This window comes from Saccostrea cucullata, unplaced genomic scaffold (assembly GCF_032062105.1).
Source record: "Saccostrea cucullata isolate Sc308-1 unplaced genomic scaffold, CSIRO_AGI_Scuc_v1 ctg451, whole genome shotgun sequence".
NCBI lineage: Eukaryota > Metazoa > Mollusca > Bivalvia > Ostreida > Ostreidae > Saccostrea > Saccostrea cuccullata.
The window spans coordinates 226355-254075 of record NW_026930321.1 but is presented as its reverse complement, the minus strand read 5'-3'; the positions used below and the strand labels follow the sequence as shown (position 1 = coordinate 254075).

The window sequence follows — 27721 nt, the reverse complement described above, 5'->3', positions numbered from 1 at the left end:
AAAATCGAGGTATCATTTTTTTTATTTGTTCTCTTTGTAACATGGATTGTCTTTCTTTAAGGATGTGATGCCACCATTTCCTGAATCCATTTGATGTAATTCATAACTTTCGTGTAAGCTCCTGGACTTTTCTCCTCTGTAAAACAATGGAATTATATCTATTGCTAGTATTTAATAATAAGGACAGGAACTACCCAATATATGTTGAGTGAAGAATACTACTTAAATTGATGGTGTAGTTGTTATCATCTTCACAATATCAAGGCTTTGGGAAAAATTAACAAAAACCTTAACATTGTAAAGATGAGATAAAAATCGGATTGTAATTCAAATGGAATATGGACAAGTAGTTTTATACTCTACGTACCAGCACACCCGTTTCCCCAAGACACGATTCCCTGGAGATCCCATTTTGTCCCAGACTTACAGACAAACGGACCACCACTGTCTCCCTTTGAAGAAAAACAAGCAAATTCAAAGAATTGTGGCCCCCCGTTTTCGGTGTCTTTGTGGGTGAGATGTCATTTTTTATGACATATTGTCTCAAATATGAACGCCCTATCATATGTCATTTAGAAATTTAAAAATCAATCCTGAAGGTCAAGGTCAATAGGTCACAAATCATAGCATGCTTGGAAATATTTTGTCACAGGTAATGCACATGTCAAATATGAAAGCCATATCTCTTCTCAATATAAGGAACAAGATGTGTTTCTGAAACACTGTGGACCCCTAATGGCAACATAGCGAAGATTAAACTTTTCTTACATGCAAATTAAACATATTATTACCCAAAGATTTTTAGGTCACCTGAGTAAACTCAGGTGACCTATTGCTATCTGTTTTCGTCCGTCATTCGTCGTGCGTTAACATTTGAACATTTTCAGCTTCTTCTCTGCAACCACTGAACCAATATCAACCAAATTTAGCACAAAGCATCTATTGGTGAAGGGGAACAAAAATTGTGAATTTCATGATCCCTGCCCCCCTGGGGCCTGAGGGGGGGGGGGCCAAAACCACTAAAATTAATGCAATCTTTAAAAATCTTCTTCTTTACTCCTGGACATCAAGCAGTCAAACTGTTTGCATGATTGTAATCAGCAATGAGTCCTTTACCAAAATTGTGAAATTCATGGCCCTGGGGTCAGGGGTTCTAGTGCTAGGGCGGGGCTAAATAAGAAGTTAGTGAAAATGCATTATTTCTTTGAAAATCTTCTTCTCTGCTCCTGGGTAATAAATAAACCAACTAAGTACATAGTTATGATGAGCAAGAGTGCCTCTACCAAAATTGTGAATTTTATGGCCCCAGGGTCAGGGGTTCTGGTGTTAGGGCGGGGCTCTATTGATTATACAGTGAAAATACATGAATTCTTTGAAAATCTTCTTCTCTGCTCCTGGGTATTAAATTAACCAACTAAGTACATAGTTATGACGAGCAAGAGTGCCTCTACCAAAATTGTGAATTTTATGGCCCCAGGGTCAGGGGTTCTGGTGTTAGGGCGGGGCCCTAATGATTATATAGTGAAATGCATGATTTCTTTGAACATCTTATCCTTTGCTCCTGGTTAATATGCTAATGATCTAATTACATATTTAAGGCCAGGATTTATTTTATTTTCAGTTTTACAAACCTTTCGCTCAAGGTTTTGAATTTTCAGAAAAAAATAAAACAATTTTTAGCTGGGCTTATTGCTCAAAGAGCAATTGCCGGCTTATGTCATCCTGTTCAAGGCAGGATGTTGACCCCATAGTCGCCAATTTAAAGTTACGTGCAAAAATATAGTTCTTACTCTCAACCGCTTTTGAAATAATACAAACGCTAAATAAAGCAACAAAAATAAATCGAAGTTTTATCTATATAAAATAAACATTAGTAGTAATGACTTTGAAAACTTCATAAGTCAAAGAACATAGTTCATTAGCGTAAGGATTTTTGATAATCAGTGTTACCGTAGTTCTCAACACATACGAAGTAAAGCAGGAGAGGGAACCAGACTAGCCTGTTTGTTTACATTCAGCTGCGGTACCAGATTAATTCTGATTCTGACAAAATCGGACCGTGGTATAAGGATTGAAAAACTCACTGTCAGTGTCTTATCATTTTTATTGATATTTTTAAAATAAATTTTTCATCAGAATATAAACGTGATTCATGTAAGAAATCCATTCTACTCTGTAAATGAGCCCGGCTCTCTGTACTTCTGAGTACTTTGATTTTCTTTCCGATGACAAATTTGAGTCGGAATCTAGATTTCAAATTTACGAACTCGCACTTCCGGTGAAACGGCGGGTAAATAAAGCTAGATCTGAGAAGATAACTTGGTTTAGTGTAAAATTCATCGATACAAGTGCCATTCAAAACGTTTCACCCGTTCAAAGGACAAATAAAATGCTGACGACTTTGTTGCACAATGACATGCTGGTGAGATAATTATGTATTCGTGGTAGCTATTGCATATTGCCAGGGACATTGTTTAGGTCTCTGTTATAGCTTACAGTCTAACGCCATTCTTCAGAAAATGGGACGCTTATGCATCAGATGTAATGAATAAAAGTATGGGAGAAGTCCATTTGAGGAAGATTGATTGATTGATTGTATATTGTTTAACGTCCCTCTTGAGAATTTTTCACTCATATGGAGACGTCACCGTATGCCGGTGAAGGGCTTCAAATTTAGACCTATACTCGGCACTCAGGGCCATTGAGCAGTTCTTTATCGTGCCAGCGCCTACCGTGACACGGGACCTACGTTTTTAAGGTCATATCCGAAAGACCCGTGACTTTCACTTCTAGTGCCGAGCGCTTGGCGAAGGAACAGTCACTACCTTTGTTTACGTCTTAGGTATGACGTGGCGCCGCGATCGAGAATCGAACCCGGGCCTCCCGATCACGAAGCGAACCATTTGAGGAAGAAATATTGAACAATAACCTAAAGAAATAAAAAAAAATTCAACTATTAAAAGGCAAGAATATACAAATATATATACAGGCATGTAGTATCATTTGTATCAGCCAGAAAAATTATTTTACACTTAATTGAAAAAATGTTGACAATACTCCCTGTCTGTTTTATGATAGGAATTATAATTTTAGGCATCAAGTAAATTTTAGAACAATGTCTACACATTCACCTAACACATATTAAAAAAATGAAGATATATATTGAAAGACTTTTAAAGAATTGATTTTTGAAAATATATTTTGATCAACATCACAAAATTTATATAACTGGCCCAAACTGACAGATGATGAAATAAGCTATTAAATGTTATACTTTCCCATTTGTAAGCATTATTTCTCCAGTGGTAAGGAGCCTATTAGGATAGCATAAAAAAAGAATGTACAAATGTTAATAATTGATTTATCAAATAAAAAATTTTATTTCCTTCTCCTTCGGGACTTTTTTATTCTCATGTTCATAACTAAACCTAAACATAAAAAAAAAATGCTGGCTTTATAATGAAGAAAGGGGCCTCTTTCAAAATAGATAATTTCAGGGCTGCTGGGTCAGGGGTACAAGGGGGGAACTTTGACTAATAAATAAATTAATGATTTGAAATCTGCCCTTTGATAAGCAATGGTGCCTCTTTCAAAATATGTGAGTTTCATAACTTTTGGCTTAAAACACGAACCAAATACAATCGCTGGAAAGTTGATACATGATACTCAGGTGACCTATAAGGCCTGTGGGCCTCTTGTTTATTAAAAGTAGGTCATACACCATTTATTCTTGAAATCCAATGAAAGGTCCTGTCACAAGGGTTAAATACCGGTATGTGAAACATGAAAGCCTTAGCCCTAACCCTTTAAAAGTTATGGTCAAGGTTTGTTTTTTAAAAGTAAGTTAAACTCCAAGGTCAAGGTCAAAGGACGAACTTCTTGTATCCAATGAAGGGTCTTCTCATAAGAATTACATATGTGAAGTATGAAAGCCCTATCACTTACCGTTCAAAAGTAATGGCCAAGGTTAAAGTTTTTTTTCACAAGTACAGAAACTCCGAGGCCAAGGTCAATAGGTCAAGGTTGTTGTTATCCAATGAAAAGCCTTGCCACAAGAAATACATAGGCCTATGTGAAAAGTTTTTACCATTCAAAAGTTTTTTTTCTTTATTTGAACATATTTTATTATGCAAATACATAAATGGATTGGGCAGCAGGCATAGCCTACTAGTATATAAGCCCTCTCCATACCATTCAAAAGTTATGGCCAAAGTAAAAGTTTGGAATTTTTGTGTAAAAGTGGGTCAAACTCCAAGGTCAAAAGATCAAATTTGGTGGTACCCAAAGAAAGGTCTTGTCACAAGGAACACACAAGTGAAATTTGAAAGTCATAGCTCCACTTAATCAAAAGTTATGGGCAAGGTTAATGTTTTTGTGACGGACAGACTGACAGACGGAAAGACGGACAGACGAATGAGATTTAATGTCCCCTCGCTTTCGCGAAAGCGGGGAACAAAAATACATAGATATAAAGCGTCAGAGACAATGTTACTGAACATAATAATATTTCTGTAAAAACTTCATAAAAGGAGTTCGTATTGGTTGTAAGTAAACCGTATCCAAATTTTTTTGCCAGATCCTCAAAATTACTGCTGATTTGCCATCTTGAAAGTTTCGTCAGCATTTAATTTCGTTGCTTCGAAAGTGGCCTTACTCAATATATAATCATGTTAAAATTTGAGTGGGATTTAATTTCGTTGATATTGTTAACAGATACTTATTATTGTATAATTAAATTGAATAAGTTTCAAATGGAAGATTGAAATGGATTTTTCTGTCACTATTAAAGGTAAAACAAACTAGTGCTAATTGTAACGGGGACTTTAATTGTTCCCCAAACGCTCCCCAACTCCTTTTGGTGCCATATTCCCTGTAAGCTTCATTAAATAAGACAAACTCTATGCATCTGAGATTTTAACAACATTTACAAAGAAGTGTACAAAAATCATTTAAACTTTAGCATTGCACGCGTACACATGTGAATGCATTTGCGTCATGACCATATCATCGATCTTGTCTACACAATCTATATTTTTAATACACTGAATATTAAAGTATTTAATCCAAAATAATTTTAAAAATACGCTCATTCAAGTGTATGTTTGATTTTACTAATTTCACGTGCACGCACGTGCATACATGAGCATGGTGACCATACCTTCTTGTAGAAGTCTATTACATCTATCTATGTTCTAAATCCCATCCCGTTTGGGTGAAAACTAAGGGAGTTAAAGCTGTTTAAAGTTTCAGCCAATCAGATTGCAGTACATGTACACGCACGTGTATGAATGTGCATGGTGACCATACCTACTTGTAGAAGTCCATTATATCTATCTATATTCCAAATCCCATCCTGTTTGGTTGAAAACCAAGGGAGTTATAGCTGTCTAAAGTTTGAGCCAATCAGATTGCAGCGCACGTGCATGCACGTGTTTTCATGATAATTGCTTTAATTCATGTTGTAGAATATCCTAATGCATGGCTATATTCAAAATTTCAAAGGATTTCGTCAAAAAACAAGAAAGATATTGAGACTTTTGTTGCAGCCAATCAGAGCTAAGTGCACGTGCATGCGCGTGAGATCTTGCTTTTTTCACCATGTCGTCATGTCTATACTACTAATATATCCTTACATTATGAGTTTCAAAGCATTTCATCTAAAAAAAGAAAAGTTGTGGCTATATCTATTATATTGGTCATTTCACGTGTTGCACGTGCACGCTCTTGCAAGCACGTGCGCGCAAAATGACCTTGATTCCGCAAATCTACATAACATGTCTACTAACCCTAAAAAGGTTTTACCTACATCGGACGAACAGTTTACAAGATCATTCCCGGACAAAAAAGTGCCCAGGAAGAAGAAGAAAAATAATAATAATAATAATAACTAGAGCAAAGCTCGTTGCAAAGCAACGAGTAGGTCTTCCGTCCTGTTTGACCGGAAGTAACTTTCATTTTTAACAAAAATAAGAAATAACGCCCATAAATGCTTTGAATCCTCTAAAACTATGTTAATTAATGCAAAAATAAGCCATTTTTGCTACTTCCGGTTTTACCGGAAGTGACGACGACGGACGGAAAATTAATTATTATGCTCCCAGAGACATATGTTATTCAAAATCTTGTTAAGAACGGCAAAAATACGCGTTTTCCGACAACTTCCGGTTTGGCCGGAAGTGACGACGCCGGAGGTATTTTGACGACTCCAATAGATTTAGCTTGACATTTTGAACAACTTTGCTTCTTTAACCTATTACAAATTCATAATACTTTTTGAGATATAAAGAAAACAATTTCGGCCCCTCTAGGCCCTTTGTTTTAGGGGCCAGCCCTTTTTTCGACATATCATTTGAAAGGTCTTGAAATTCTACACTTCTTTTGTTCTATATGTTTTTACAAAATATTTCCAGGTAAAACGAAATTGTAGAAAAGTTGTTTAAAATTGTGAAATTCGCGATAGGCCTATTTTCGGGCTATAGCGAGAGCCGACGTGCGGCACTTCCCATAAAAATGAAATACCTTATACATATCTATAGACTTTGGTCTATTACACCTGAAAGTTTCATGTTTCTATCTTGAGCCGTTATTGAGAAAACTGCCGGACAAAATGACCCTCTAAAACTCACTAAATCGCAGAAAACTCCGAACCGGAAGTGACGTCATCAAATAAAAAAAAACGCCTTAAGTTCATATAATTTGTCATCAATGCTGAAAGTTTCATAAAAATCCATCGGCGCATTTGCGAGAAATCGCCTGCACAAAATCGGTAAGAATAATAATAAGAAAAGTTGAAAAGAAACAACAGAATAATAAGAAGGTCTTCCGTTGAAACAGAAGACCTTAACTAGAAACTCTTGTTGCTACAGCAACTGTTAAAAAAATATATTAAATTAAAAACTTTTGACACTTCTAAACCCCTAATTTTAAGAGTCAGATCCTATTACTAGTACTTGATATCAAATAGATTGTCTCGTGATTTTAAAACCTTTTTGTTCAACTTCTATTTAGAGATTTCCGTTTATTGTGGAGATATATTGTATGGAAATATTTAGGGGACACCCCTCAATTAGGCCTGTTTCAAAAGATTAAAGGGTCCATATTGTTTAGAACATTATTCTGGCATACCTTTTGTTTTATATTGCTTATTAGAATATAACCCCTTTTATTGATATAATGTGGCAACAATTTAGCATTCTAGCTCTTTGGGACCCCAAGATGAGTATCTTTGCTTTGGTGGCGTAAATCTTGATCATTAAAAAGTTAAACATGAAAGACTTTTGGCTCCTCTGAGTCCCTTATTTTAGGAGTCAATTAATCTTTTTTTTTCTTGATATCAAATGAAAGGTCTTATGATTTTGAAGACTTTTTGTTCAACAACTATTCAGAGATTACTTTCCGTTATGGAGATATGCTGAATGGAAAAATTTAGGGGCCATCCCTACAAGTCCTTGATGGGGGCCAATTTACGTATTAAAAAAGTATGCATATTGTTTAGAACATTAATCTACCAATTTTTTATTCAATATAAAAATATTACCCCATTTTGTGATATAAAGCGTCAAATATTTAGCATTCTGGCCCCTTCTAAACCCTACCGGTAATTACGTTAGATATGTTAAAAATGTTACAATATAATATTACACATTGTTAAGATAAATATCTTTGCTTCTATAATGTATCACAAAATATTGATTATAAAGATGTTAAAGACGAAAGACTTTTGGCCACTTTAAGCCCCTGATCCAAGGACTCAGCCCCTTTTTCTTGATATCAAAAAGGTCTTGTGATTTCAAAGACTTTGTGTTCAACAACTATTCAGAGATTTCTTTTCCTTGTGGAGATATCCTGAATATAAGTATTAAGGGGCCAACATCTTTTCAGATATTTCTTTTCCTCATGGAGACATTCTTCATATAAATATTACCTACAAGTCCTTAATGGGGCCGTTTTTAAAGAATTCAAAGTATGAATATTGTTTAGAACATTAATCTGACCATCTTCTGATCAATATTGCTGATCAAAATATTCCCCCTTTTTGAGATAATTGTGAAATAGTTGACATTCTGGCCACTTGTGACAACTAATCACGTAACATATGATCACAATTTTGTCATACGAGGGGCGTTCAATAAATAATGTCATTAGCTCGATGACATACAACATAGTAGTCATATGACATAAAGCTTGACTAACCCTCATTATTGAATCTTTAATGAATTTATAACAGTTTATGTGACCACTTTTCATCACATAGTTTTATCGTGAGAAGCTGGGAAACAAGGGCTACTCGAAACACTGCATTATAAATGAATGGTAAAGAATCAGTTAAATACAGTGAAAATAAAAGCTACATTAAAGCTGCTGTAAAACTTGTTAAAAATCCCAAAGAAATATTCACTGAAATATGTGACATTTACAGCAACCGATGCCTGTTTTATAGACAGATTAGCTGTTGGATTTCAAAGATAAAAAATTATATAATGGGCATCAAAAATGGGAACCCTCCTTGCCAACAAAAATTATAACAACTTATGTACTGTTTGCCAAATTTCAACAAATAATATTTGATGTTGTATGATTGACTTTAAGACACATAGCAAATTTGATAGACATCATATCTGGAGTATTATAGTTTTCACTGTTTTTAAGAAACTTTAAACAGTAATTAAGCTTGGTACTCTAAGGTCACCCTGTATTTTGAAAAATGAGTGAAAACGACAGCGTGTACAAAAGTCTTAACAATTATTTTAAAATATCAGTAATTGTAGTAATCCACGTTTGTTTTATATTCAAACAGATATTGGAACATGAATCTATTGCTTAAAACCATTAAAACAAAATTTACCATAAGATGTACTTGATAAAAACGGCGAAGGTCTGTCAAGAGCAAAGGTATGCAAGAGCACAAAAACAGATTTATATGCAATTTTCAGAGATTTCATTTCGTTGTGGAGATATGCTAAATGGAAATATTTAGGGGCCACCCGTACAAGTCCCTAATAGGGCCATTTTAATACAATTCATAGTATGTATATTGTTTAGAACACTACCCTGACCATCTCTTGATCAATATTGCTTATTAGAATATTTCCCCTTTTTGAGATATAAAGCGTCAAAGATTTGACATTCTGGCCCCTTTTGACACCTAAAAACGTAACATTGGATCCAAATTGTATCATATATTGATGCAAATCGTTAAGATTAACACATTTGCTTCAGTTATGTATAACAGAATATTGATCATTGTAGAAATATAGATGAAAGACTTTTGGCCCCTCTAAGCCCCTAATTTGATGGGTCAGTCCCTTTTTCTTGATACCAAATGAAAGGTCTTGTGCTTTGGAAGATTTTTTGTTCAACACTTATTCAGAGATTTCTTTTCGTTATGGAGATATGAAAATGGAAATATTTAGTTGCCATCCCTACAAGTCCTAAATGGGGCCGTTTTACAAAAATTCAAAGTATGCATATTGTTAAGAACATAACTCGGATCATCTTTTGTTTAATATTCCTTTACTAAATATTCCCCCTTTTTGAGATATTAAGCGTCAAATATTTACCATTTTGGGCCCTTTTGACCCCTAATTACGTAACATATGATCCAAATTGTATCATATATTGTTGCAAATTGTTAGGATGACTACTTTTCCTTCAGTAATATATGACAAAATATGGATCATTATAAAGTTATAGATGAAAGACTTTTGGCCCCTCTGAGCCCCTAATATGAGGAGTCAGCCCCTTTTATTTGATATCAAATGAAAGGTCTTGTGATTTCAAAGACTTTTTGTTCAACACCTATTCAGAGATTTCATGTCGTTGTGGAGATATGCTAAATGGAAATATTTAGGGGCCACCCGTACAAGTCCCTAATAGGGCCATTTTAATACAATTCATAGCATGTATATTGTTTAGAACACTACTCTGACCATCTCTTCATCAATATTGCTTATTAGAATATTCTCCCTTTTTGAGATATAAATTGTCAAAGATTTGACATTCTGACCCCTTTTGAATCCTAATAACGTAACATTTGATCCAAATTTTATCATATATTGATGCAAATCATAAGGTGAATACATTTGCTTCGGTAATGTTTTACAGAATATTGATCAGTATAGAGTTATAGATGAAAGACTTTTAGCCCCTCTGAGCCCCTAATTTGAGGGGTCAGTCCCTTTTTCTTGATACCAAATGAAAGGTCTTGTGCTTTTGAAGATTGTTTGTTCAACACTTACATGTATTCAGAGATTTCTTTCCGTTGTGGAAAAATGTAAATGGAAATATTTAGGGGCCACCCGTACAAATTCTTAATGGGGCCGCTTTACAAAAATTCAAAGTATACAAATTGTTAAGAACAGAACTCTGATTATCTTTTGTTTAATATTGCTTAACTAAATATTCCCCTTTTTTGAGATATCAAGCATCAAATATTTAGTATTTTGGCCCTTTTGACCCCAAATTACGTAACATATGATTCAAATTGTATCATATATTGATGCAAATCGTCAAGATGAATACCTTTGCTTCAGTAATATATAACAAAATATTGATCATTATAGAGTTATAGATGAAACACTTTTGGCCCCTCTGAGCCCCTAATGTGAGGAGTCAGCCCCTTTTTCTTGATATCAAATGAGAGGACTTGTGATTTCAAAGACTTTTTGTTCAACGCTTATTCAGAGATTTCTGTTCGTTGTGGAGATATGCTCAATGAAAATATTTAGGGGCCACTCCTACAAGTCCTTAATGGGGCCATTTTACAAAAATTCAAAGTATGCATATTGTTAAGAATATTATTCTGACCATCTTTTGTAATATTGCTTATCAAAATATTCCCCATTTTTGAGATATAAAGTGTCAAAGATTTGAAATTCTGGCCCCTTGTGACCCCTTATTACGTAATATATGGTCCTAATACGCAAGTTTCGAGATTGTAACTCTCCTGCAATAAAGGCGCAAAAAGTATCCATTTCAGCATGGAGGTGGGACAGTTTGATTATGTATACAAACATGCATAAATAAATGAACGATGTCTATGGCTTTTAAAATTTATTTAATGTTATAGAAAGATAAAGATGTTAATCAGTGATGCATTTTATGATTTTATTAAGCTCAGCTGTGTATATATTTATAAATCTACTTTCAATTATAGGTACTTAAAAACGAAATAAACGTCGTGGTCTTTATAAAAGTAAAATATTTTCTTGATTGTACAAACATTCTCTAAAAGGTTAGTGGGTTTTTTGAAGTTTAAATAAGGTAAAAAATCAATGCGTCATTTAGATTGCCGATATGTAATGATCAGATTCATGTTTACCGTATTTATTAGAGGTCCATATATCTCTTCCCTCGTCTGAAAAGTCTCACATCCACTGAATTTTCTTTTTTGTTCCGAATTTTTTGCTTTAAAAAAATGACATCTTTACTTTAATTCGGTTGTTCTTGAGTTGAACAGTGCATCCTTACAACTATATAGTTACGATAAACCAGTATATCGATGATGCGATATATCCAATAATAAATATCTGTCCCACCTGTTTGTTTACGCGGCAACCAAACTCCCCTCCTCAACGAAAGAGCGCACCAAGGGAGATAATCTCGAAACTTGCGTATTGCATCATATCTTGTTGCAAATCGTTAAGATGAATACCTTTGCTTCTATAATGTATCGATGAGATCTCGTTGCGAGCAACGAGTAGGTCTTCGGTTGAATTTCTAGATAAGATGAGATGTGATTTTGACTGAGATATTTGTTTAAAGAGAATGACATTGAGTTTTCCCTAGTTAAAGTTAAAGTTTCTCATTTTTATCACGATATTCTGAAAATCTTTTGTTTAATAAGGCATATGAAAATACTCCCCATTTTCGAGACATAAAGCATAAAAATTATAGTATTTTGGTCTCTTGCGACCCCTAATTACGTAACATATGATAAAAATATATTATTATATATTGTTGCAAATCGTTAAGATGAATACTTTGGCCTCAGTAATGTATAACAAAATATTGATCATTAGAGAGTTATAGATAAAAGACTTTTGGCCCCTCTGAGCCCCTAATTTGAGGGGTCAGCCCCTTTTTCTTGATATTAAATGAAAAGTCTTGTGATTTTGAAGATTTTTTGCTCAACACTTATTCAGAGATTTCTTTTCATTGTGGAGATATGTTAAGTGAAAATATTTAGGGGTCACTCCTACAAGTCCTTAATGGGGCCGTTTTACAAAAATTCAAAGTATGCATATTGTTTAGAACATTATTCTGACCATCTTTTGTTCAATATTGCTTATCAAAATATTCCCCCTTTTTGAGATAAAAAGCGTCAAAGATGTGATACTCTGGCCCCTTGTGACCCATAATTACGTAATATATTATTAAAATATCATCATATATTGTTGCAAATCGTTAACATAAACTCTTTTGCTTCAGTAATGTACAGTAAAATATTGATCATTAGAGAGATATAGATAAAAGACTTTTGGCCCCTCTGAGCCCCTAATTTGAAAGGTCAGCCCCTTTTTTCTTGATATCAAATGAAAGGTCTTGTGATTTTGAAGATCTTTTGTTCAACAGTTATTCAGAGATTTCTATTCGTTGTGGAGATATGCTAAATAGAAATATTTAGGGGCCACTCCTACAAGTCCTTAATGGGGCCGTTTTACAAAAATTTAAAGTATGCATATTGTTTAGAACTTTATTCTGACCATCTTTTGTTCAATATTGCTTATCAAAATATTCCCCCTTTTCGAGATATAAAGCGTCAAAGATTTGACATTCTGGCCCCTTGTGACCCCTAATTACGTAACATATGATCAAATTGTATCATAATTGTTGCAAATCGTTAAGATAAATACTTTTGCTTCAGTAATATATAACAAAATATTGATTATTAGAGAGTTATAGATAAAATACTTTTGGCCCCTCTGAGCCCCTAATTTGAGGGGTCAGCCCCATTTTCTTGATATCAAATGAAAGGTCTTGTGATTTTGAAGATTTTTTGTTCAACACTTATTCAGAGATTTCTATTCGTTGTGGAGATATGCTAAATGAAAATATTTAGGGGCCACTCCTACAAGTCCTTAATGGGACCGTTTTACAAAAATTCAAAGTATGCATATTGTGTAGAACATTATTCTGACCATCTTTTGTTCAATATATCAAAATATTCTCCCTTTTCGAGATATAAAGCGTCAAAGATTTGACATTCTGGCCCCTTGTGACCCCTAATTACGTAACATATGATCAAAATTGTATCATATATTGTTGCAAATCGTTAGGATAAATACTTTTGCTTCAGTAATGTATAACAAAATATTGATCAAAAGAGGGTTATAGATAAAAGACTTTTGGCCCCTCTGAGCCCCTCATTTGAGTGGTCAGCCCAATTTTCTTGATATCAAATGAAAGGTCTTGTGATTTTGAAGCTTTCTTGTTGAACACTTATTCAGAGATTTCTATTCGTATTGGAGGTATGCTAAATAGAAATATTTAGGGGCCACTCCTACAAGTCCTTAATGGGGCCGTTTTACAAAAATACAAAGTATACATATTGTTTAGAATATTATTCTGACCATCTTTTGTTCAATATTGCTTATCAAAATATTCTCCCTCTTCGAGATATAAAGCGTCAAAGATTTGACATTCTGGCCCCTTGTGACCCCTAATTACGTAACATATGATCAAAATTGTATCATATATTGTTGCAAATCGTTAAGATAAATACTTTTGCTTCAGTAATGTATAACAAAATAATGATCATTAAAGAGTTATAGATAAAATACTTTTGGCCCCTCTGAGCCCCTAATTTGAGGGGTCAGCCCAATTTTCTTGATATCAAATGAAAGGTCTTGTGATTTGGAAGATTTTTTGTTCACCATTTATTCAGAGATTTCTATTCGTTGTGGAGATATGCTAAATAGAAATATTTAGGGGCCACTCCTACAAGTCCTTAATGGGGCCGTTTTACAAAAATTCAAAGTATGCATATTGTTTAGAATATTATTCTGACCATCTTTTGTTCAATATTGCTTATCAAAATATTCTCCCTTTTCGAGATATAAAGCGTCAAAGATTTGACATTCTGGCCCCTTGTGACCCCTAATTACGTAACATATGATCAAAATTGTATCATATATTGTTGCAAATCGTTAAGATAAATACTTTTGCTTCAGTAATGTATAACAAAATATTGATCAATAGAGAGTTATAGATAAAAGACTTTTGCCCCCTCTGAGCCCCTAATTTGAGGGGTCAGCCCCTTTTTCTTGATATCAAATGAAAGGTCTTGTGATTTTGAAGATTTTTTGTTCAACACTTATTCAGAGATTTCTATTCGTTGTGGAGATATATTAAATAAAAATATTTAAGGGTCACTCCTACAAGTCCTCAATAGGGCCGTTTTACAAAAATTTAAAGTATGCATATTGTGTACAACATTAATCTGACCATCTTTTGTTCAATATTGCTTATCAAAATATTCCCCCTTTTCGAGATATAAAGCGTCAAAGATTTGATATTCTGGCCCCTTGTGACCCCTAATTACGCAAGATATGCTTAAAAGTTTATAATATATTGTTCCAAATGGTCTAAAATTAAAAAATATCAAAAAATTGAACAGAAAAAATGATAAAATTTTTTGGTCACACTAGAGATCGAACCCGGGTCGCCCGCGTGACAGTCCAACACGCTAACCATTTAGCCATTGGAATCGCCGCTTCGCGTTTTCAAATGCAAATATCTCGAGATCGGCTTTTTCGATTTTCAAACAAATTACATATTTCGCTTCTGCAAAAGCGTCTCTATTCAAATCAAAAACAAAAATATTAAAAAACAAAATTTGAAAAATTGCGTTTTTTAAATTCGCTTCCGGTAGCGACCGGAAGTATTGACGACGCACGAAAAGGTGATTCTGCAACGCTATAAATCATGAGCTATCATCTCCAATTAGTCTTCAGTTCATATCTTAAGCAGTTTTCGCTACTAAGTTCAGACAAAATTGCAATTTAAAATCAGAAAATTGTCCATATCTCACGACCGGAAGTGACGTCATAAAAACGCTTAAAAACCTATCAAGATCGATTAATTGTCTATTACGTATGAAAATTTTATGTAAATCGGCCGAGCCGTTTTTGAGAAATCGCGTGCACAAAAATCGGTTGGAAAAAAAAACAATAATAATAATAGGGAAAAAGAAACCGAAGAATAACAAGAAGGTCTTCCGTTGGAGACGGAAGACCTTAATAAGAAACAGAGTAAAAACAATATGTTCCCCAACTTCGTTTGGGGAACATAATGAGCCTCAGGTGGTCTTAAATGTTAAGGGGCTGCAGAAAATCTGTCTGATATTTGATATTCTCCCTATATGATTTTTATGATCAACTAAAATGACAAGCAATAAAGAAACTACTTGGGCATTGTACACATTACTTTGTAAATTCAGTGACATTTTTGTAGGAGGATGGCAAGGGAAGGCCTTTTAATACTATTTATAAAGTTTTTTGTTGTATGTCCAATCATTTTATACTTAGTATATTCTATGCTTTACCTGACAGGAGTCGATACCGCCTTTATCGTACCCAGCACAGATCATATTGTCTGTGGCTTCTCCGTCTAAGTAGTCGGTACTGTTACATTTGTCAAGGTTCACTACTGGTAACAACGCTTGCTTCAACAGCCCGCCGCTGCTGGTATCTAGGAAGAGCAATATAGAAAGATTTTTTTTTTTTTGCGTTATATTCATTTTCAAGATCAAAGTGTTATATTGATAAAACAAGATGTGTTTGTGAAATACTATGCGCCCGGCGGCAACAAAGTTGAAAACACATATTTGTAGCTTATAGGCCACAGTCAAGGTCACAAGGCATTGATCTTGGTGTCATTTGAAAAAACTTGATCAGTGAAGTATGCATACAAAATATGAAGTCTCTATCTCTCATGGTTCAAAAGTTATGTTAAAGGTTCAAAAAAGCTATTTTTAGCATGTAGGACACAGTCAAGGTCACAATGTCATTGACCTTGGTGTCATATGAAAGGGCTTAATTAGTGGAGTATGCATGCTAAATATGAAGTCTCTATCTTTTTTCGTTCAAAAGTTATGGTGAAGGTTGAAGTTTGCCGACAAAAAGCTATGTTTAGCGTATAGGTCACAGTCAAGGCCAAGGTCATTGACCATGGTGTCATTTAAAAGAGCTTAATCAGTGGTGTATGCATACCAAATATGAAGTCTCTATCTTTTATTGTTCAAAAGTTATGGCGAAGGTTAAAGTTTGCAGAAACAAGAGGCCCATGGGCCACATCGCTCACCTGAGTACTGTAGCTTAGAAAAAGTAGAAATTGGTTTATTATTGAAAAGTTAAAATCCAAAAGTAATCCCATGATCAATCATGGATTTGCTCTTCTTCAAAGAATTTTCCCATATATTTCTATGTAAAACTTTGGTCGGCCATTTTGGCCCCGCCCTACCCCCTGGGGTCATGATTTGAACAAATTTGAATCTTCACTACCTGAGGATGCTTCCATATAAATTTGATGAATTATGGCTCTGTCATTCTTGAGAAGAAGATTTTTAAAGAATTTTCCTATATATTTCTATGTAAAACTTTGGTCGGCCATTTTGGCCCCGCCCTACCCCCTGGGGTCATGATTTGAACAAATTTGAATCTTCACTACCTGAGGATGCTTCCATATAAATTTGATGAATTATGGCTCTGTCATTCTTGAGAAGAAGATTTTTAAAGAATTTTCCTATATATTTTTATGTAAAACTTTGGTCGGCCATTTTGACCCCGCCCTACCCCCGGGGGTCATGATTTGAACAAACTTGAATATTCACTACCTAAGGATGCTTTCATATAAATTTGATGAATTATGGCTCTGTCTGTAAAACTTTGGTCGGCCATTTTGGCCCCGCCCTACCCCCGGGGGTCATGATTTGAACAAACTTGAATCTTCACTACCTGAGGATGCTTCCATATAAATTTGATGAATTATGGCTCTGTCATTCTTGAGAAGAAGATTTTTAAAGAATTTTCCTATATATTTCTATGTAAAAGTTTGGTCGGCCATTTTGGCCCCGCCCTGCCCCTAGGGGTCATGATTTGAACAAACTTCAATCTACACTACCTGAGGATGTTACCCCATAAGTTTCATCTTTCCTGGCACAGTGGTTCTTGAGAAGAAGATTTTTAAAGAATTTTCCAATATATTTCTATGTAAAACTTTGGTCGGCCATTTTGGCCCCGCCCTACCCCCGGGGGTCATGATTTGAACAAACTTGAATCTACACTACCTGAGGATGTTACCCCATAAGTTTCATCTTTCCTGGCACAGTGGTTCTTGAGAAGAAGATTTTTAAAACATGCCACCAAATTTTCATTAATTCCCAATATCTCCCCTTGAATGAGGGCGTGGCCCTTCATTTGAACAAACTTGAATCCCCTTCACCCAAGGATACTTTGTGGCAAGTTTGGTTGAAATTGGCCCAGTGGTTCTTGAGAAGAAGTCGAAAATGTGAAAAGTTTACAGACAGACAGACGCCGGACAAAATGTGATCAGAAAAGCTCACTTGAGCCTTCGGCTCAGGTGAGCTAAAAACTATTTTTAACATATAGGTCAGAAGGTCATAGACCTTGGTGTCATTTAAAAGAGCTTAATTAGTGGAGTATGCATACTAAATATGAAGTCTCTATCTTTTATGGTTCAAAAGTTATGGCGAAGGTTAAAGTTTGCAGACAAATAGACAAACAGATAAACAGACAGCTAGACAGACAGACGGACAGGACAAAAACAATATACGCCTCGGATCTTTCGATCCCGGCCATAAAAATTTATTTAATTCTTCTCGTAACACAGTTTATAAAGCATAAACTGCCCCAAACCAGTTTTTACCTTATTAAAAATTCATTCCTTAAACAATACGATTAATATTATAATTTCTTTTTGGAAAGGAAGTGGTGAATTCAATATGATATTTTGCAAATAAAATACCAAAGTAATATATGGAGACATTTACCGAATATTGTTATTACATTAAGTCTATAAATCCAGTCAAACGGCATTATCTAAAACTCGGTTGGACTGACGGAAAACTTCGAAAAATCCGAGCATTCGACATAGTATTAAATGTAAATACGTTTAATATCAGATACATGAAAACGGTCTTTTAAAACTATATGTCAGTTTAATATCTTACTTTTAGTATCTCCCCATCCAGTTACCATACAGTTTGCACCATCTCTCACTAACAAACTGGGAAGACAGACAGTGCTGACGTAGTCATTGATGGTGAAAGGTTTGTCCAGTTTAAACAGTGTAATGTCGTTATCTACCAGGTCCGAGTCATAGCTCTCGTGCATCAGAATCTTGTCCACCCTTCTTATTTGTTCATGAGGATCTGTCTTTTTCTCATGGTGTTTTCCAGCCTCTATGGTCAGATGGTCCGTGTTGCGATTGCTTAAAAGTAAAAACGATTAAAAACCTATGTCTTTGCACAAATTTTCCGAGAATCTGATTTAAATGTGCGGCTAAATGCTCCTAATATGTTGTACCCAGAAGACGCCTGATTCTTATTCCTTGTACTTACTCCTCCACACAATGTGAGGCGGTGATGACCCACTGGGGGTGGATGATACTCCCCCCGCAGTTGTGACTTCCGTAATGTTTCATGGAGATCTGCCAGGGCCAGCTGTTGGGGATGGCCTCCCTTCCTCCCACGATTCTAGTATTACCCTCTACTGGTTTAATCGCTGGTCGTCCACAGACACCATCATTACCTAATTAATTTAAGAGACTGTAACTATTATTCGTCCTAGCTAGAAAGCAGTTTTATTCGCAATTCGTAGGTCTAGAATGCATCTACAATTTATAATTGGAACGTTGTAAAAAGATACACTACTGCATTCTGTGGAATCATTGAAATTCGTGAGGGACAGTTTTCGTGGAGTGCTTTAATTTAACAGGTTCGTTTGGACATAATTTCTTGTATTTTCTTATAACTACCAGCGGAAATACCGGGGGTATGACTTTATAACCATAATCCATCAATTTTTGGAGGACGTAAGTTCTTGGATGAGAGGTAACCACGATTCAATGAAATCTAAAAATTCCACAATAGTTCATTCATAAAAAAAAAACTCGCGAGTAAAACTAGGTCATGAAATTGGGGGATATTTCTCAACAAGAATAGAAATTAGTTGTTGTATCTACACGAAAAGCTACATGAACACTGTAATTAATGTCGAGGTATGCTGCTCACCACAGACTAACTCATCCGATCCGTCCCCGCAATCATCATGTCCGTTACAGACCTTGGTGTAGGCGATACAGTGAGTGTCTCGGCATCTGAACTCATCGTCATCACAGTACGCTAAAACACATCAAAAAATAGGTCAAAAGTAAAATCAAGATGGCAACTGCAATAAAAATATGACTGAGTGGATTGCTGAACTACTGACGTAATGGGTCATCGATCTTGTAGGTCAGGTTGAACCCGAAGCCGCCACCAGACTCGTCAGTGATGAACTGTAGGTACATGTGGTTTGACTCCGACGTCATCTTTTCGGGGTACACCATGCCACAGACTTTGTCAATCAGTTTACCGTAAGAATTTTTTCCATCATACACCGCTAGGTAGTCATAGTCACAATTCTCTGTACTCTCTGCCTCGAATGTCTGTAGTAGGGAATTGTGGGAATTGGTAATTTAAAAAAAGAATCTCTCTTTACTATTTAAGCTAAATTGAATATTGCAGACAAGTGAGAGAACAAAACAGAAGTTTTCCAAAAAAATCGTAAATAAAAAAAAAATTGCACGGAAACAAAAAAAGGAAGAAAATGACAAAATTGTAATTAGAAAGTAAACCGACACATACATTAAACCACAAGGTGATGACTTTTCCAGCAGGTGCGTTAATCTTCCATTGACAGTTTAAGTTATTAGGGTACTCAGTAACGCCATCATACAGATCTGAGATAATTGTCCCAGTCTGTGCTGTGTACACTGTTGGGGTGCCACTACAAGCAGCTATGTCCGTGATTTTGTGATCTGTAAATATAAAAAAAGCTTCTTGTAATGTCCTCGTTGATTCAGAGTAAGAAAAATGATGGTTCTTTTATATATCCAACAATGAAGCTTTACCATTAGGTCTCACTGCTGTGAAAACTGCCCTGAACCCAATATCGTGATAGACTTTGTCACTGGTGAAGACAACCATCATATTGTTCGTCTTTGACCATTCCTCGTTGGGCAGCCTGTTCCCGCAGATTGTGGCGATCAGACCGTCAGAAAAGCTGGGACCATCGAACACTTTCAAGCTGTCGTATTTGCACTCATGCGACATCTCCGTTCCAAAGTCATTAAAGTGGAGCTTAATAATGTAACCCTCTGGACCAAAAATTCTCCAAACACATGTTGTGTTGTCTTTGTAGTGGCCACTGGGATCAAACCCTGGAGTTTCTATTGTACCAGGTCCTGTGTAATAGATGTCCTTATCGCAGCCAAAAGGACCGGGGTCTACCGTAGGATTAACATACGTTGGGTCAGCTTGGTAAAAGAGAAAGTAAGTTTTAGTTGTCTTTTTCACATTATTGTATGTGACCATTATTTAAGTTAAAAAGAAAAGTTTTCTATTGATGATGTATCTTTACTATTCGTACAAATACATTATAAACATCTTAAAAGCAGTAGCATCAGAATCTTGCATTTGTCGTTCATCAAACCACTAAAGTTTTATTTTTTATGACAAATATCATGCAGACTTACCATCCACAGCAGTCCACTTTATTTGGAAGCCAGCCAGTGATTCTCCTTCATCCGCGAAAAACCTGACGATTCCATGTGATCCTGGGATAATGACTGGAGGAGGGGCCTGAGAACCACAGTACTCACCTGATAGAGATTAAAGATGTTAGTAGGTTTGTTTATTATTTGTCAAGACATTACCTAAGTTTTGACTGAAAAAATTAAACTTTACCAACAAAATGGCGTCCACCACTTCCGCTGTACACTGTGACACGATCGTATTCACAAATTACAGGCGTCTCACCGGGTTCCACCTCAAATGTTTTGCTGAATTCAAGTCGAATATACTACAGAGAAAGGTAAGAAAAGTTTATAATAGAAATGCTTATGATATTGCTTTTTAATTCTATATACATTGAGAATTCTCAGATCTAACCTTTCCTGGAGGAACGTTGATGTCCCAGTGACATTTAGATTCGTTCTTGTATTCGATGGGATAATTCATTGAGCTGATGACGCCTGATGTACCGTTTTGTATAGAACTACTCCCACAGCCCGATATTCCTAAAACATGTATCGTTCTGATAAACTGACAATTTTTTCGGCAAGCTTAAAAACATAATCAGTGTTTACAAATACATTTATTTCTGTTTCCTTCATGCCTCCTATGCTGTAATCTGTTTACTTCATATATTTAGGTATAACAATCTGCTTGATGTTATAAGGTATCTCTTTCTTTTTGCATCTGAGAACTCTACGTATCTGTGTGTCTAATATTACATGTATCTTGTTGCCTGTTGTTAATATAACTTTTACCTGTTTGTTGCTTACATCGCTTCCACTATCTCTTCCAATAAATAAAACATCCCTACTTGTCTCCTGCTAAAATATCTCTTCCAATATATAAAAACATCTCTAACTGTATGCTTTTGAGGTATCTCTCATAATATATTAAACATCTCTATCTCCCTGATGTTGAGATACCTCATTTAATACGTTTTAAAAGATATCACATCCTGTTTGCTGTTGAGATATCTCCAATAATATATTCAGACATCTCTGTCTATCTGCTGTTGAAATATCACTACAATTATTTTAAAACATTTCTACCAGTATGGTGCTGAGATATCTTGAACAACATGATTTAACATATCAATCTTTATGCTACTGAGATATCCCTCACAATTAAAACAATTCTACCTGTCTGCTGTTTAGACATCTCTTTCTGTATAATGTTGAAATATCTCAACCAATATTTTTTACTTCCTAATATGTCTGCTTATGTAGCTACCATTATAGAAAGAAATCTCTGCCTATTTGCCTGTTAGATATTTCTACCAATATTATGGTAAATATATCTCAAAAGCAGTTACATAAAGATGCCATAAAATATTGAGAGACATTTCAACATCATACTGTATGATTTGAAATGTCTCTCAATATTTTATGGCATCTTTATGTAATTGCTTTTGAGATATATTTACCATAATAGTAAGAAATCTCTGCCTGTTTGTTGTTTCGGTATTTACCAATATCTTAAAACATTTCTATCTCTGTGCCGCTATGATATCTTTAACATCTCTACGTGTATTCTGTTGGGATATCTCTCACAATATGTTAAGACATCTCTTTATATCTCATATCGAGATTATACCGGTATTTATTTTAATTTTATGAAATCTTTTGAGTCTGCTGTTGAGATTCTCTACCAACCTACAGGGCGTAAGAGAATCTCTTACCGGTTTACTGTTTAGATCTTTCTACCAATATATTAAGGCATCTCTATTTGTGTGCTGCTGAAATATGTTTTCCAATAATTATATATGCTGTTTAGATATCTTTGACAAAAACGTCTCTCTGTCTGATGTTGAGATATCTGTATCTATTTGATAAGACACACTCCTCCTACCTGTCTGCAGTCCACAGCCCGCCTCGTCATCTCCCCCGGTACAATCAGGCTCACCGTCACATAACCACGTCTTGGAAATACATTTTTGATCCGCCAGGCAGGCGTACTGATGTTCCTCACAATTGTCTTGATAAAGAGATATGTTTAGTCAGTGTCAGCATACTACCAGTGGTATGTTACTAACCTACCTGTACTTTGAAATTCTTTTTATGCCCTGCCATGTATATGGCCGGGGCATATATTGTTTGTCATTGTCCGTCTTCCGTCCTTCCGTCATTTTGTCTGTCCTTCCGTGACACTTTGCGTTTAGCTCATTTCAAAGCTCAGTTTCAAAGAAACTATCCAAGATATTTTCATCAAACTTCATATGCTGATAGAAATTGATAGGACCTATGCAACTGCATCAACATTTTTTGACCTTGACCTTTCCTTTGACCTTGATCTCACTTTTCTTAAATTAGTGTTTGGCTCAGTTTTAAACATACCATTCAAGATGGTGTTATCAAACATCACATGTAGATACATACTGATGAGAGCTATGAACTGCATCACCATTTTTGGCCTTGACCTTTCATTTTACCTTGACCTCACTTTTCCTAATCAGTGTCAAACTTCAAATGGTGATACATACTGATGTAAGCAATTCAACTGCTTCAACATTTTTGACCTTGACCTTTCATTTGACATTGACCTCACTTTTATCAAATTGTGTTTATTTCATTTTAAAGAAATCATTCAAGATATTTTTATTAAACTTAATATGTAGATACACTTTGATGAGAGATATTCAACTGCATCAACATTTTTTACCTTGACCTCACTTTTCCTAAATTAGTGTCAAACTTCATATGTTGTTACATATTGATGTAAGCAATTCAACTGCTTCAACATTTTTGACCTTGACCTTTCATTTGACCTTGACCTCATTTTTATCAAATTTTGTTTAAGTCAGTTGCTGATACATACTGATGAGAGCTTTTCAACAGCATTAACATTTTGTGATCTTGGCATTTCCTTTGACCTTGACCTCACTTTAAAGAAATAAGTGTCAAACTTCATATGCTGATACATACTGATGTAAGCAATTCAACTGCATCACTATTCAAGATATTCTATCAAATTTCATACACTAATACAAATTTTCATGTTGCATTACTTATATACCCTCGGCAGGACATTCATGTCCTATGGACATATTTGTTTTTCTTTTTTTTATTTTATTTTATTATTATGAATAAATTTCAGCACAATTTTCAAGTCTCTTCTTCCAAAAAAAAAAGACAATTATTTCAATCCATTTTTTTGTCTTTTGACTTAAAAATTTGAATTCTTGGATGAAATTTCCTTAATTATTGGTCTTCAACTAATACAATAAAGAACAACAATTTCCCACATTTTAAGTTACCTGCTCAATTAACGAAGCATTCGTTTCCAAAGGCAAGTCCTGTATATTGACTTTATTTTAACGTTGACCATAGTCTTTTATCTCAAAGAATTTGAAAATTTTGATATATTATTACAGGCATATTTCATTACTGAAGATTATTTCATGAAGATGAGGACCATATAATATAAAATTAGAAAGATTTGTGTTCTACACAAAAATATTTTATTTTGAAGGTTGTCATTAAGATGTAAAGAAAATTCAAAATTTTTAATTTTTGAAATAAAAGTATTCTTAGATATTTAGTGGGGTTAATGTGGCTTTAGCAATATGACAAGATTTCCCTACTTGTAGCGATTTTGCAGTTATTGGTTTCGTCTGAATTATCTCCACAGTCATTTTCTTGGTCACATATTAAACTCTTCTGAATGCACCTGTGGTTCTGACACATAAAAAAGGAATGTCCACATCCGGCTATATAAATAAAAGAGCAGACATTAAAATCTGCCTTTAAATCAAATAAACAGAACTCGTCTAATGATATCTTTTTAAAAAAAAATAATAGTGAAACAACTGTAAGGATTTTTTTTTTTGAAAATAAAACCATTAAAATTTGAAATTTGAATTTAATTTATGCAAATTTATTACTTAGAACATGAAGGATTTATTTTTTGAGGAAAAAATTGTATGGAATTTGAAACATACATGAATATAGTTTTTTGAAGACTTATCATTCAAAATCTTTACCTGATCTAAAAATAGTGAAACAACATAAAGGATTTTTTTTTTTAAATAAAACCATTAAAATTTGAAATTTGAATTTAATTTATGCAAATTTATTACTTAGAACATGAAGGATTTATTTTTTGAGGAAAAAATTGTATGGAATTTGAAACATACATGAATATAGTTTTTTGCAGACTTATCATTCAAAATCTTTACCTGAAGCTTGTTGAAATGTATATTTGAATCTAAAACCAGTGAACTGATTGCTGTCATCTGAGTGGAACTCCATATAAAGATACCGAGATGACGACACAACTTCTACGTCACTTCCTCCACAAAATTTTCCTATTAGTTTGGCGGATTTTGAGTTCCCGTCGTAAATATTCAGATAGTCATAATCACAACTGTAATAGGAAAAAAGTGTCAACTTAATAGACTAAGAGACTAATTGTATGCTGGAAAAAATTTCGAATGTTGAAAAAACTATGGCACCAAATGATAATCTATCGAAGTATGTAAGTAAACCAGCAATAAAAACTTACAACTCATTAAAGATTTTATTGATTTTTTCTATCCAAATGAAAATCAAACATAAGCCAAAACAGCATTACTTTGCATCTGGCTCAAGATCAAAATGGATGGAAGACAACCGGATCACGTGACCAGCGGTAGCTCGAATTCTCCAATGGCAGTTACTGTTTCGACCATAATGATTATGATTGTTGAAGTGTGCATGTGATGTGATTTCTCCTGTATGACGATTTAAAAATGATGGACCTCCACATCCAGAATGTCCTGAATCTAAATTGAATTAAGACTTATTACTAGCATTCTTTTTATTTTTTGTATGTAGAAATTTGAATTCCTGTTCAAAAGACACGCCAGAAATTGGAGAGAGAAAAAACCCCAGACATTAAATGACGTTGGTTGTAGGGCTGTATCAATATATCGATACGTATCGATATTCAAGAAAAATATCGTATCGAAAAATTACTTCCAATACGTATCGGATAAGCAGTTTTTCTTCTAATTCTGCTAAAAAGATGGGAATTTTAATCAGCAAAGAATATATTTAACTTTTTTGAATTAAAACTGATCAATAATGATAGACTTATTAAAGAAATAACACAGTTTTTATAGTTATTATAAACTGCATAATAATTTTATTTTAACATGTTGATTTTACAGTCATTAAAAGTTTTGATTGGAAGTGTTTTATTTACTGACTATGGGATAAGAACTTTGAAATGGGTAATAAAACACAAATTTTTTTATGAAATTCATACATTAAATGATTAATAAGCCTTTTTTGATGGACTTGTTTTAGAATCCAATATATCGCATATCGCTTTAAAAAATATTGTATCGTATCGTATCGAAATTTTTTGCTCAATACACAGCCCTAGTTGGTTGAAAGGTTCTATGTTTGCTTTACATCCTTTTTAATTCATGTTCAAATGGTACCACTTTCCGGTAGTGGGAGGTAAATTTAGACCTGCACTCAGTTCTTCTTAACATAACAATTTAACAAAGAGGGGACCTCAATTTATACGACCTCTCAACCGAAAAACCGGTCTCCACATCCTTCAATGGGATTCGAACCTGGAATGTAAGGATCAACTCCTTACTTTGTAGCTTTAGAAGGAAGCGTCTGATGACTGCCTCCTCATGGATGACACATAACATTGCACTTCTGTGTATTAACACAATACAATGAAGTGACAGGGAGATTTTACAATGAAGTGACAGAGAGAGATTGATACTTCAAATGTGTTTGAATCTTGTAATTCTCTGTGATGGATAACTATTGTAAACATGCAATATTTAACAAGGAGTCAGAAAAGGTTTAATACTTTCTGCGTTGTTTTTAAGAGTGGCGATCAACAGACTTCAAATACAATGGGTATTGCTAATAAATAATAATAGAAATGGTGAAATTTCTGAATTTCAAAATTTTTAAGTGAATATTTTGTTTATTAAGAAGTGATTATTTTTACTTCTATAGATGTACCATATAAGCTGTATTGATGCATCTTACGCTAGAATGAATCAAAAAGTAATTTATAAAAAACGGACGCTGTTCAAACCCAGCTAATATAATATTGGTAGCTATAAATTCATTCCTTAAATAAGTTTCAATTTTAAGGGTTATATGGCCTTCCATTAGTGACATATGTTAAATAGCGCATATGACTTAATAATTTTCCGAAAACAGAACTTTTTTGGTCTTGTGTGGAGCAGTGGTTATCAGAGCATTTGCTCTCTGAGTCGCGGAGCAAGGAGTTGTATCCTTACGTCGTGCGGTTCGAATCCCACTGTAGGACGTGGACACCGGCGCTTCGGATAAGAGTCAGTGTATACACCGAGGAACATTTGTCGCAGTAGGTACTGGCACGAAAAAGTATAGGTCTAAATTTGCAGCCATCCACCGGCAAGTAGTGGCGTTTCCATATAAGTGATAAATTATCGAGAGGAACGTTAAAAACACTTTCTTTTGATAATGTACTTACTTGCTATCACCAAGTCACTTATACAAAGCTGAATGACTAGTAAAAGGATCATTTTAGCTTATTCCAGGACAAACGTCTTAAAACCCGTACACATAAGTCGTCTGATTAAATGTGACCTAGTAGAATCAACCTTGACTGATTCTGGCATACAACCCCAAAACTTGGATGAAATCATAATCAAAATTCGTAGATAATATTTATCCTACTGACAAGTTTTGTTACCTGTGGTTATGCAATAAATTATAGAATTTTGCAATAAGATGGTCAAAATAGTTTAAAAACTGTATTATTTCTATTTTCAGTGTGTCACGTGTTCTTAATTAGACATTTTTGAAAAAAGATAAAATTTTCAGCAGCATCGTAGTAAAGAGAGCGTGAGAACCATAAGGTATGTCATAATCATGTATGTTCAGAATTTAGGACATCATATATATAGTGTAAAATGCGTTATTCCGT

The 27721-nt window shown here is 34.5% G+C and overlaps 1 protein-coding gene across 2 annotated transcripts; it reads right to left on the bottom strand.

Annotated features, from left to right (window-relative positions):
* Positions 1-5: 5 nt before the first annotated feature.
* On the bottom strand, positions 6-27419 carry LOC134283735 (suppressor of tumorigenicity 14 protein homolog). Of its 2 annotated transcripts, XM_062766213.1 has the most exons (17): positions 27266-27419; positions 25367-25556; positions 24972-25159; positions 24378-24503; positions 22646-22771; positions 21173-21300; positions 20969-21083; positions 20758-20883; positions 20134-20538; positions 19868-20040; positions 19452-19668; positions 19253-19363; positions 18581-18770; positions 18191-18450; positions 15545-15690; positions 368-452; positions 6-136 (listed from the first exon to the last, which is right to left on the bottom strand). In XM_062766213.1, exons 1-17 carry the CDS (start codon positions 27315-27317, stop codon positions 57-59), a joined length of 2718 nt encoding a protein of 905 aa, XP_062622197.1. In that variant the 5' UTR covers positions 27318-27419; the 3' UTR covers positions 6-56. The 2 variants fall into 2 exon arrangements, with proteins under 2 accessions (XP_062622197.1, XP_062622198.1); XM_062766214.1 differs by lacking the exon at positions 27266-27419 and having other exon boundaries at positions 25298-25374.
* Between the last annotated feature and the right edge of the window lie 302 nt (positions 27420-27721).